The sequence below is a fragment of the Rhinoraja longicauda genome, chromosome 21 (assembly GCF_053455715.1).
Source record: "Rhinoraja longicauda isolate Sanriku21f chromosome 21, sRhiLon1.1, whole genome shotgun sequence".
In the NCBI taxonomy this organism is placed as follows: Eukaryota; Metazoa; Chordata; class Chondrichthyes; order Rajiformes; family Arhynchobatidae; genus Rhinoraja; species Rhinoraja longicauda.
This window is the reverse complement of record NC_135973.1, coordinates 24,073,088-24,086,097: the sequence shown is the minus strand read 5'-3', so window position 1 is coordinate 24,086,097 and position 13,010 is coordinate 24,073,088. Positions and strand designations below refer to the sequence as shown.

General features: G+C 40.7%; 1 protein-coding gene across 9 annotated transcripts in view; it reads left to right on the top strand.

Moving 5' to 3' along the window:
- The window catches only part of caskin1 (CASK interacting protein 1), a 383,904-nt gene extending 373,960 nt beyond the window's left edge, over positions 1-9,944 (top strand). For all 9 annotated transcript variants that reach the window (XM_078418132.1, XM_078418134.1, XM_078418130.1 and 6 more), the window contains 2 exons: positions 4,343-4,724; positions 5,255-9,944. In XM_078418132.1, coding sequence (XP_078274258.1) covers positions 4,343-4,724; positions 5,255-5,351 — 479 coding nt within the window. In that variant the 3' untranslated portion in view covers positions 5,352-9,944. The remainder of the gene's footprint in view (positions 1-4,342; positions 4,725-5,254) is intronic.
- Positions 9,945-13,010: the final 3,066 nt, after the last annotated feature.

Genomic DNA, 13,010 nt, shown 5'->3' with positions numbered 1-13,010 from the left:
TCCTGGTCCTGATCCACCGCAACCCTCGATCTTTCTTGGCCCCAGCTCCCCAGTCACCATTTCTTTTGATCATCTGTCTCCCTGAACTCAACTCCACAACGCTGGTCCCCAACACTCACCTCTTCCCTCGTCCCAGGCAGTCTCTAATGCACATCTCAACAAGCTACTGATGAAGGCTGCATCCTCTTCCCTAGTTTAGTTTAGTTTATTGTCATGTGCACCGAAGTACAGTGAAAAGCTTTTTTGTTGGGTGTTATCCAGCCAACAAAAAGACTATACACGATTACAATCAAACCGTCCACAGTGTACAGATACAGGATAAAGGGTTTAGTGCAAAGTCCATTAAGTCTGATTAAAGATAGCCCAAGGTCTCCAATGATGTAGATGGTAGGTCAGGACTGCTCTCTAGTTGTCCCAACCAGCCACCAAGGCAGCTTGCATCTCACTTCCTCCTCTTGATCAACTCCACAGCCAACATTATCCAGCCTCCACAAAGCCCCCCATCTCCTGTTTTAGATGCAGGCTCGCCCCTTTCCCCATCCAAACAGTCTGCAATACACAAAGATGTCTGGTCTCTGAGGCCTCCCCCTTCAGCCCTAGTTTCTGGACTCCCTCTATCCCAGTCACCTCCACTCTGAGAAGTGACCATTTTTACTGAAGCGATGCTAAAACATCCAGCACTCTTCAGTCATTACCATATTCCAGTTACTACCTACAGTTGTTAAGCACTTTTGCGGTCCAACTTGTATTTATATAACTTCTTTCATATGCCTTGCCAGTTGTCCCACATTGCTTCATGGTCAGTGAAGTACTTTTAAGGTGTGATGATAATAGTAATACAGGAAGCCAGATGACCCAATTTCCACATTACAGAGTCTAACAAATCATGTCATTGTAACATCAAATATCGGCCATAAAATTTGACCGCATTCCAGTGCTAGATATTTCGGCATTGCTCCCATTAAGAATGGTCTCTTCCTGGAGTGAAATGCAATAACAATCAAGTCTGGCTCATTTTGTGTCACTTTGGAGATTTGACTGGGCTTGAATCACCTGGAGAGTTTGTTTTTGTCATACCCTTGACCCCATTCAGTTAAGCCCCATTATGACAATCCATTCTTCAGGCCCATAAGTCCTAAATGATCTCAGATGCAGCAGAACCTTGCCTCCCCCAGCCCCAGCCACATTCTTTTGCGATTACACTGCACCTGTATCATAATAAAATGTACAAGATGCATCACAAGTGTATGATAAAATAAAGGCTGACATTTGTGCTTGTTAATTGGCTGGGTAAATGTGAAAATTGTCCCTAGTGGGTGTAGGATAGTGTTAATGTACGGGGATCGCTGGGCGGCACGGACTTGGAGGGCCGAAAAGGCCTGTTTCCGGCTGTATATATATGATGATATGGTAGATGTTGAGGACTACTTTCAAGGAGGAGAGACTGGTAGCTCAGTTGATGACAATTAGGATACAAAACATCCATTACATTTTCAATATATAAGATTAACAATTCTGACTGGCAAACTTTACAGACAATTGTTCTATAAACTTACTGTAAATTAATTGTATGCACTGTTCTTACTCAACTGTTACCCATTTTATTAAAAGTAAACTGGTCATTGCATCCACATCACTGTAGTTTTGAACATTATATGCTCTTATGCAAAGTTTCACAATTGTTATAGTTAGCATGATTATATTTGTTTTTGATCTCTGCAAGCACCATGACATTAACAAATTAAATTTAATGAGTTACAGTATCTCAAACCTTAATCAGTTTGAGAAGAGTTCAATATTTTGGTTCTGAGGTCGATATTATTTTTCCCTTGTGTACTAATTACTGTCTTGTCTAGTCTTTTGCATGTTTTCTTTTCAGTCCTGAGTCTCCATGTTAACTTTCAAAAGACCTAAGATAATGACATCTCTCCCCTATAAATCTTCAACTCTCTGGAGAAGTCACGTTTTATAATTTGCAACATAAAGAAGGCAATCATTATTGTAAAAGATCTACTGAAGAATTCTTAACTTCAGTGCTAATTGTATTATCTTCGCACTGTGAAATAGTGATTAAATTACTGAACGAAGAGCCCAGTACATTTGAACCATTTAAAATCTGTAAATACTGTAAAATTGTACATAATAGAAAACATTACCACAAAGCTGATGCATTGTTGCAAAATTCTAAGTCGGCCTTCAAAGAAGGAAACGTGCCCTTCCCTGGTCTGTGATTGTACTTCCACATTATCATATCATATCATATATATACAGCCGGAAACAGGCCTTTTCGGCCCACCAAGTCCGTGCCGCCCAGTGACCCCGCACATTAACACTATCCTACACCCACTAGGGACAATTTTTACATTTACCCAGCCAATTAACCTACATACCTGTACGTCTTTGGAGTGTGGGAGGAAACCGAAGATCTCGGAGAAAACCCACGCAGGTCACGGGGAGAACGTACAAACTCCTTACAGTGCAGCATCCGTAGTCAGGATCGAACCTGAGTCTCCGGCGCAGCATTCGCTGTAAAGCAGCAACTCTACCGCTGCGCTACCGTGCCGCCCATTAATATGGTTGATTTTAGTGCCTTCTTAACTAAACTAGCAAACTATTAATTTCTTGCGAATTTCTACTAGTTCACGATAACGATTCATTCCACTTTCTGAGAGCAACTGGTATAACATAACAAAGAGCAGTACAGCTTAGGAACAGGTCCTTTGGCCCACAATGTGCACACAGAACATGATGATAGGTTAAACTAATCTCCTCTGCCTGCACATGATCCATATCCTACAATTGTCTGCATAACCATGCGCCTATCTAAAAGCCTCTTTACATGTCACCATTATGCGCCTCCACCACTACTCTTAGCAGCACATTCCAAGCACCCACCGCACTGTAAAAAAAATGCTCCACACATTTCCCTTTAAACTTTGCTACTCTCACCTTAAAGCTCTGCCTTCTTCTTCCTTCCTGGGAAAAAAAACTGCCCTCTCTCTACCTCATAATTTCGAAAGGCAAAGAGAAATCAGACAGTAAGAACTTTTCTAATTGTCTGCTCCCCCTATTCTCCACAGAAAGAATAAATCCGCAGAATCAATAGAAAGGTATATTTCTCTGCTTGAAGCTGTGGTTTTTGACTCTTGGTCATTCAGTTGCCTCACTAAATGTACTATTCGTGTTGTGTAGTGGAGATCAGCTCCATCAGAAGGTATCACCTACGTCCAATGTCCTTCAGCAAATGTGAAAGAAAAGCACAGTTACATTCATCTTGTGCTTGGATAAGTTTTACGTTCTGTCCAAAGTTTCTATATGGTCTATTCCCAGTATTGTCCATCGGCCGTGGTTCTGGTGTTGATATTGTGAAAATTCTGAACTGCATTCTTATGCTGCTGCGTATCTCAGCAGATGGCCCATAGTTTGCTTATCCTAACATGGTTGGTAGCATAGAAAGTACATGATTTCATCAGAGTGCTCAGAGTACTCTACCAGGATGGATGACGGATACCTCCCCCTGATGGGTCACCACCTTGAAGGTCAAACCTATCAACTGCTCCATAAACTAACCAAGCTGGTAAGTATAAGAAAATCTGAAACTTTATGTAGAAAGAGTGATCACAGCATCATCTCAAGAGGCATGGTGATGGCATGGCAGCGCACCGGTAGAGTTGCTGCCTTATAACCATAGACACCCCGGTTCCACCCTGACTATGGGGGCTGTCTGTACGAAGCGTACGTTCTCCGCCTGACCTGCATGGGTATTCTCCAGGAACTCCGATTTCCTCCCACACTCCAAAGACGTGCAGGTTTGTAGGTTAATTAGCTTGGTATAATTGTAAATCATCTCTAGTGTGTGTAGGATAGTAGTGTGTGGGGATTACTGGTCAGTGCGGACTCGGTGGGCCAAAGGGGCTGTTACCGTACTGTATCTCTCAACTAAACTAAACTTACCCAAACTAAACTAAAGTGATAAACAGTGTACTTGCAAATTTTAGGATTTTTTAATCACATATGTACTTAATATATTGATAGCGCTTTTATATTAATTCAGAACTTTTAATTAACAAATACAATAGGTACTCTTCTGTTAAGAAAATGGAATCTTGATATAATGGGGAATTTATACAGAACATCTCACTTTCTCTAGAAATCCCAAAGCATTTTAGCCAATGGAGTAGCTTTTTTACTGTTTAAGACTGCTAGGATGGCTTCTGCATTGCTAAATTTTGTATCAAATATTATCTACAATGAGAGATCGCATTTTGTCTTGACCATGCTAGAATGCAATCTGTATAACTAGCTATTATTAACACAATTTTCCTATCCCTCTTTATTTCAGAGGTAAAGCGTGCACCTCCACCTGTTTCCCCTAAACCGATTCTACCTCCCCCTCTGACCCCACCCAAGCTCATCAAGCCCCATATTATTCTTCAGTCATTAAGCGCTGGTCCCACTCCAGTCCCTTCTCCCGCCAAGCAACCAACCATAAAGGCAGCAAGTACACCATCATCCCTGTGCTCAAGCCCAGCTAAACCCATTGCTGCTGGTCCGCCACAACAGGTCCCAGTCAAACCGCCAAGGTCTTCGATATCTGGGCCATCCATAGAGATAGCCACGACAGATGTAGCACAAATGAAACTCGAGGAAACCAGTGCATCGCTGGCAGCTGCTTTACAGGCTGTGGAAGAGAAGATTAAACACGACGATGGGCAGGAGCAAGAGTAAGTTTGTTAATTTAGTTACACTCTGTTCGATGGGAAGTTTGGTCTGTGTGGTGGACTGGGCTACATCTACAACTCTTTGCAATTTCTTGCAATCTTGGGCAGAGCTGTTCCCAAACCACCAGTGATGTAACCTGACAATGAATGAATGAATGAATAAATGAATGAATGAATGAATGAATGAATGAATGAATGATACTCTTATTACTTATTTATCACATGTAACATGTCGCAGTGAAATATTTTGTTTTGCAAGCCATATACAAAGTATGCAGAGTCTCCACTTATAGGGTGCTGACAATATGCTTTCTATGGCGCAACTGTAGAAGTTTGTAAGAGTCATTGGAGATATGCCAAATTTCCTCAGTCTCCTCAGGAAGTAGAAGCATTGTCGTGCCTTCTTAGCTGTCTTCAAATGGAGTAAATGTATATATATTGCACACATATATGCAGCAGAAATTGGCTGCCGTGATAATTAGGCTTTCTGACTAAGTTTGAAGTGAAGCTTGCAATGTACTTTCTCTCGCCAGAACTGCCACTGAGGTGAAGAGCACAGGCAGCATTCTGGATGACATCGGCAGTATGTTTGATGATTTGGCAGATCAACTGGATGCCATGTTGGAATGAAGGAAGGGAAGAAAGATGGCAGGAAAACCTCAGGACTCAATGTGGGCACAATGATCTTTGAAATCCTACCCAGACCAGTCTTGAACACAATCTCCCTTCCTGAACCCATTTGATTTTGTTTTGGTTTGCACAATTCACCAAACAATGAAAGTTTATATTACCTCAGGATCTTACTGCGTGAAGATCTATGAATTCACTGATATCATCTTTGAAGGAAAACAAGGTCTCAAGATTTGGATTTGAAATTGAAGCAGAGATGTGAGGTTCAACTGTTTTAATATTGATCTCGCAAACGTGAAAATGTTTAAACTTCAGTTCAAAAAGAGTGTTAATGCGAACTATAGTATATGTACACTGTAAAGACAAGAAATAAGATAGGTTTGTAAAACATCCATCGCAGCTGATGAAAACTTAACCAAGTCTGCAAGGACTTGGTTGAATTGTGATTTTAAATTTCAAGTTGTTTTTTTTCCCCCTTGGGTGAAAGGCCAGTGAGAGAAACAGATGGGATTTAAGATGACATGTTTATGATACTTATTCATTGATAGTTATGCATTGGTGGTATAGTGGTTAAATAATTATACAACATTTGATTGGAGACAAAAGTTCACATCCCACCACAGAACCTTGGGTTTAGATGTAACTAAATAAATCTAGAATAAAATGCTAATATTAGATCATTAAACTATCCGATTGTAATAAAATTCATCTGGTCCACATGGGCCATCCTAATCAGGCCTATGTGTTACTCCAGACTGATATCAATGTGAGAAAGGGGTCTTGACCCAAAATGTCACCTTTTCCTTTTATCCAGAGATGCTGCCTGACCTGCTGAGTTACTCCAGCATTTTGTGTCTATCTTCAGTGTAAACCAGCATCTGCAGTTCCTCCCTGCACATCAATGTGATGGTCCACTTTTTCATCCACAATGGCCCAGCAACTCATTCAGGTCAGGGACAGCTAGGGATGGACAATCAATGTTGGTCATGCCACCTATGCCAATGAATGAATGAATAAATAACGCATTGTTAGCTTTGTCAGTTAAATGGCATAAAGTTTAAAACAGAGCAAACTCAAGCTTCCGTGGTGAGAAAACCTGAGTTAAGACTTTCAGAGTTTTTGTGAGATTTGACATAGGTGATTGAGTGATTTGTGACAGAAATAATATCATTTTCTACTTTGCTTTTTATAACCTTGGGCCATTACAAAGTGCTCTACAATCAATGGAATGATTTATGGAAGCCTAGTCACGGCTGTAATGTGGGAAATGGTTTTTATAGAGACATTTGATGAAGGATTAACATTATTGGTTAGGATGAAATTATGTTTGAGAGTTAGAGAGCTGCCTTGAATGATTAATGGATAAGTACTGCACCCATGACAGTACCTGATTTGATACTTGTTTCTGGATTTGGAAGCTACATTCATCTAGCTTAGAGCGCCCAGAAAAGGGGTCTATTTGCCTGTTCTTGGTCTCTGTCCAATAACTCCTATCAGCAAATTCCCTTGCAGTAACCTTGAAGTCACATTCAGTGTTAACCGTCATGCCTGTCAAAGTTGATTAGTTGGCGCTATTCACTATCTGTGGTCACAAATGGCCAATGGTTGTTTGGATGAATGACAGAAAATATTTGAGCAGAGGTCACGGGTAGCATGGTGGCACGGCGGTAGAGTTGTTGCCTTACAGCGCCAGAGACCTGGGTTCGATCTTGACTAGGGTGCTGTCTATATGGAGTTTGTATGTTCCCAACATGACCTGCGTGGGTTTTCTCCGGGTGCTCCGGTTTCCTCCCACACTCTAAAAAGTACAGGTTTGTAGGCTAATTGGCTTGGTAAAATTGTGAATTGCCCCAAGTCTGTGTAGGATAGTGTTAGTGTCTGGGGATCACTGGTCAGCGTGGACTCAGTGGGCCGAAGGTCCTGTTTTCACACTGTATCTCTACAGACTAAATCAAAAGTCAGAGAGCAGCACCTCCTCAAAGAAAATCATAACTCAAAACTTGGTGAGACCGCACCTGGAGTATTGTGTATTGGTCTCCTAATCTGAGGAAAGACATTCTAGCCTTAGAGGGAGTACAGAGAATGTTCACCAGATTGATCCCTGGGATGGCAGGACTTTCATATGAAGAAAGACTGGATAGACTAGGCTTATACTCGCTGGAATTTAGAAGACTGAGGGGGGATCTTATTGAAACATATAAAATTCTTAAGGGGTTGGAGAGGCTAGATGCGGGAAGATTGTTCCCGATGTTGGGGAAGTCCAGAACCAGGGGTCACAGCTTAAGGATAAGGGGGAAGTCTTTTAGGACCGAGATGAGAAAACATTTCTTCACACAGAGAGTGGTGAGTCTGTGGAATTCTCTGCCACAGAAGGTAGTTTAGGCCAGTTCATTGGCTATATTTAAGAGGGAGTTAGATGTGGCCCTTGTGGCTAAAGGGATCAGGGGGTATGGAGAGAAGGCAGGTACAGGTTACTGAGCTGGATGATCAGCCATGATCATATTGAATGGCGGTGCAGGCTCGAAGGGCCGAATGGCCTCCTCCTGCACCTATTTTCTATGTTTCTATGTCTATGTTTCTATGCAGATCAATAAATAGAAAACAGCAGCTCTCAAATAAATACTGCCCATCCATGGAGAAACATGAGAAACTTGCATTTATATAACACATTTCACAGAATTGGGTCGTCTCGAAGCATGTCACAGCGATTGAAATACTTCTGAAGATTGATCATGGTTCCGGTTATCATGGCAATCAATATGCATTCTGCAAGACCTACAAACAGCAATATGAAATTACCAGATGATTAGTTTATTATTGACCATGATGTTAAGGACGAACCTCTGTTCTTGTTCAAAATTGTACCTTGAGTTTTACCTATGTAATTGTACCTATGAGTGTCACTGGCAAGCTTGGAATTTATTGAGGAGATGGTGGCAAGCCATCACAATCTGTGTGATGAAGAACATAAGAATTTGAAGCAGGAGTAGGCCATATAATATTCCACTGCGCTGTTGAACAGGGGGAGATTTATTGCTGTGCTTGTGCAATGTACTTTAACAGGCAGCAGAATCGAATGAGGAAAAAGCTTAAGAACATAGAACATAGAAAAGCACAGCCCACGATATCAGTGCCGAACATGATGCCAAGTGAAACTAATCTCCTCAGCCTGCACATAATCCATATCCTTCAATTCCTTGCATCAATAAAGCACCTATTTCTTCCTCAGAATATCCGAAAGTGCTTTAAAACCAACTAATTATGTTTGAAATACAATTACCGGCATCATGTAGATAACAAGGCAGCCAATTTTTTTGATATTTCAGATGCATCAGTGACATAAATAAACAGGAAACATACTTTTATTTGTTGGGTGAAGAACAAATATTGGCCAGAATTTTCAAGAGATGTTTCCATGTTTGGTTCCAGATAATGCCATGAGATCTTTTATAACCATCCGAGATGGCAGACAGCTTCTGAGGGTAGCATCTCATCAGAGAGACAGCACTTCAGACAGAGCGGTGTTCCCTCAGTACTACAGTGGGGTTGTCAGCCTAGATTATATCCTCCAGTCTGTAGAGCAGGATCGAAGCAGTGGTTTTGCAGATAGAGAAGTATAGGTGCTGCTGTTTACCCATGGATGATGCATTGAAAACAACGACCAGCTAATCTGTTTCAGTGATGCTTATTGATAGATATTGGGCAGAACACTGGGGAGAATGACCCTGCTCTACCCGTCACAGTGGCGCAGCAGTAGAGTTGCTGCCTTGCAACGCCAGAGACCCAGGTTCAATTTTGACTACAAGTGCTCTCTGTACGGAGTTTGTTGTACCTTTTCCCCATGGCCGCGTGGGTTTTCTTCAAGTGCTTCAGTTTCCTCCCACACTCCAAAGACGTACAGATTTGTAGGTTAATTGTCTTTAGTAACATTGCAAAAATTGTCCCAAATGTGTAGAATAGCATTAGTGGACGGGGAAAGCTAGTCGGCGCGGACCCGGTGGTCTGAAGAACCTGTTTCAGCGTTGTATCTCAAAAGTCTAAAGTCTAAACTTCTAAATAGTGCCATGGAATCCATGATAGAGCAGAAAGACCCTATGATTAAAGGATATCACTTCCAACGATTCAGAACACCCTCACTATCATTGTGGGAATATGTCTGCTGAGTGGATTTCTCCTTCAGATGTATCCACGGAGAATAATGACTTTCTCTGGGCCTAGATTCCATGCCCAAGATGGTTTGGTGAACACTCTTACTGCTAGCCTCAAATGTCACTGACTTCTTTAAAACTCATTCAGGTCCGCTGGGCTCACTGTGGAAGGCAGATTATTCGTCAATTTTGGTAACAAAGAGGTTTGCAGGCTCCATCACTGCCAGGGAAGCTGTATTGCCAAAGTTTTAATTGGTTTAGGTTTACCAAGGCAGAAGATATGAGGCCATCCTTTATCCATCAATAGTACATTATGGTGTTTTTGGGGGGAAAAAACATTTAACAAGTTGTTTTCAGTAAATTCAATCATATACTGGATGCGCATTTATGATTTTAAAACTGCTATTCTATATATATATATATATGAAGTTGTTAGGTTCACCAAGTCAACTAAATACATTGATATATAAATAATTCATTCCAAAAAAAGGTGCTGTTGTTACATTTTAGTCTGTCTTTGCCAAGAACCCTTATTACACAGATTCCAAAAGTCCAAAGCCCTAGAGAACTGAGGAACACAGTATTTTTTACCAACTCTACCTAGGTACACATGACAATAAATTACCATTGAACATAATGTATTACTGTATTACTGCAGGAGCTACCAATGAGATGTATTTGGTAGAAATAACTCTTCACTAATCTGTAAAATCAGACTAGCAAGAAAATGAAGCGAAACTCAAAAGAAAGGCCCGTCACTCTCCGTTTTTCCCTATGTTCTCTGTTCACTTCCTCATGTGCTAATCTCTTGCTAATTAGACATTTCGAATAATATGACAGGTTAAACAGTCACACAAGGCTTGTCACATAGTGCTTTTCTACTGCTTTCAACATATTTACGGCTCAGATGTGCCAAGTGAACATGCCCTTAAATTTAAATAATTTGCCTTCATCTTATCGGTTGAGGTTGTCAAGTTAACTTTCTATATGAACTGAAGAGGCTTGGAAGAGTTGCCTGGTCTGTTTTCACACTATGTGGTTCATATAGTATAGACGTTGAATGATGCTAAAGTAATGACGGGGCAGTGTGGACTCAGTTATTTCCATTCTCCACCTTAAAGTGTTAAGTACAAGCAGAACATATACCTGTACGTGTATTCTATATATAAATCCAGGTTGGGACTTAGGCTCAAAGATCCCAAAGGGCTTTCGCACAGGTTCTTAGTTGCACCGGCTGGTAAGGCTATGTTGGAAGCGTAAATATTTGCAGCCAGATACGCCAGTTCCGGATGTGCATCTTCTGCCTCCCTGTGGCAAGAATAACACATTACAATAAAGAAGAAATACATCTCCATAAAAATTAAACAAGTAAAAGTGTGCACAATAGATGATATAAAGTGAATTGTTGGGCTTTATGAAAATCCACATCACTTTCCTCTTAAGATAACGAAAACAAGAAGTATTTAAAATATTTGTGAACGCTCCTGTTCACAGTTGAGAGATTTTACTGACCCAAAATTCTATATTAAATTATATATTAAAATTTACTCTAGCACAAGTTGAAAATAACACTCCTGTAAAATTCTACTTTATTTTGAAGCCATTTAAAATAAAATATATATAAATGATGTTTTTAAATTGTCATTTTAATTTTGTTGATTACTTTTTCTTTTGGTGTTTTTAATGTTGAAGCAGAACATTGTATGCATTTTTTTAAATGAACAATGACGTGCCTTGTTTACGTTGAAGATTTCTTTTGTTAATTGCTTTATGATATTGAGTTGTATTTCAATTTTAGTTGTATGGGTGTTCGGGTAGAACACTCCTGCTGTAATAACAAATGTACAAACCGTGTATAAAATCTGGGGTAATGCCTGAATTACAATGAATGCGTCTGCCTGTGGTTTGAAAAAAAGTGTCAATTGTAATTCTCGGACTTAAGCTATTAATTGTCTTATATTGTGTCCAATGACCCAGTGTGTTTGTCAAAGTTTTGAAATTTCTTCAAAGCCTGAAAAATTGCCGATGTAAATTGTAAAAAAAAGTAACAAAAAATTTAGAAATCCCATAAAAAGTTGTATGACTGTTATATTTTTATTAAGTTATGAAACTGTATTGTATTTCCATTGTGTAAAGCTATGCATCTTGACGCTTCATGCTATTCCGTGTGCTACTGAAAGTGATTAATGTCGTTGGGTGTGTCGTGATGTTCGAAGAGGATTCCATTTCTTGTCAGTCTTACCTGCAAGAAGCAACTTCGATCTTACAGAAAGTTAAAAGGAGAGACATTTGTCCAGTCAATGTATTCCGGGAACCTGGTTTATTTTTATCTTGTAAAAAAAAGGGACTTTGTTTTCAATGGATTTCCTCAAGTGGGCTGGTTGCAAAATATGTTCGTCCTGTGGACTCTGCCAATGACTGTATCATTACCATCATGACAGGCATGTGGCAGTGTTGTGCTTGACTGATTGCATTTACTGCCATTGGCTCTAAATAAATGTTAAAAGGGCACTCTGTCTAACTTTCTCCCTTCATTTAAAAAAAAATCTTTGACAAAGGTATACGCCTTAGATTGAATGCAGCAAAGATTGACTCCTGATAATGAGGTGGTCATCCTGTTCAGAGATCATTTACGTTTGGCCTGAAGACTCTGATATTTCAAAGAATGAGATGTGAACTAATCAAGATGTACAAAATTCTGTGCAGGATTGACAGGGTAAATGCCCAGATGCTGTTTCCTCTGGCGACAGGGGCAGCACAGAGGTGCAGCAGTAGAGTTGCTGTTTTACAGTGTGTTTGTAAGTTCTCCCTGTGACCGCATCGGTTTTCCCCGGATCCTCCAGTTTTCTCCCACACACAAAAGATGTACAGGTTTATACGTTAATTGGCTTCGGTAAAAATGTAAATTGTCCCTTGTGTGTAGGATAGTATTAGTGTACGGGGTGATCGCTGGCCGGCACGGACTCTGTGGGTCAAAGGGCCTGGTTCTGCGCTGCATCTCTTAAAGTCTAAAGACAGTTAATAAGCCAACAGAGGATCCAAGAGATAGAGAGTAGAAACAAGGAACTGCAGATGCTGGTTTACCAAGGAGACACAAAATTTTGGAGTAACTCAACGGATTAGGCAACATCCTTGGAGAACATGGAGAACTGATCTTTCAGATCGGTACCCTTCTTCAGACTGAGAGTGAGACCCAAAACATTGCAAATGCTGTACCTGGAACAAAAGACAAACTGCTGGAGGATCTCAGCAGGTCGAGTCGCATCTGTGGGAGGAGGGGAAGGTGGGGGGTAAGGAACTATCGACGTTCTGGGTTGAGGCAGTGCATCAGGACTGTGAGTGGAGAAGGTAGGTAGCCAGGATAAAGACGAACAGAACAGAGGTGAAACAGGGGTGGGAGAAAGAATCTTCCTGCTGAATGTTTACACCATTTCCCAACAATTTTTGTAATGCCTCGAATGTTGACCTCTATTGCAGAATGTTGGCGTTCATAAAGTAATATGCCACAATT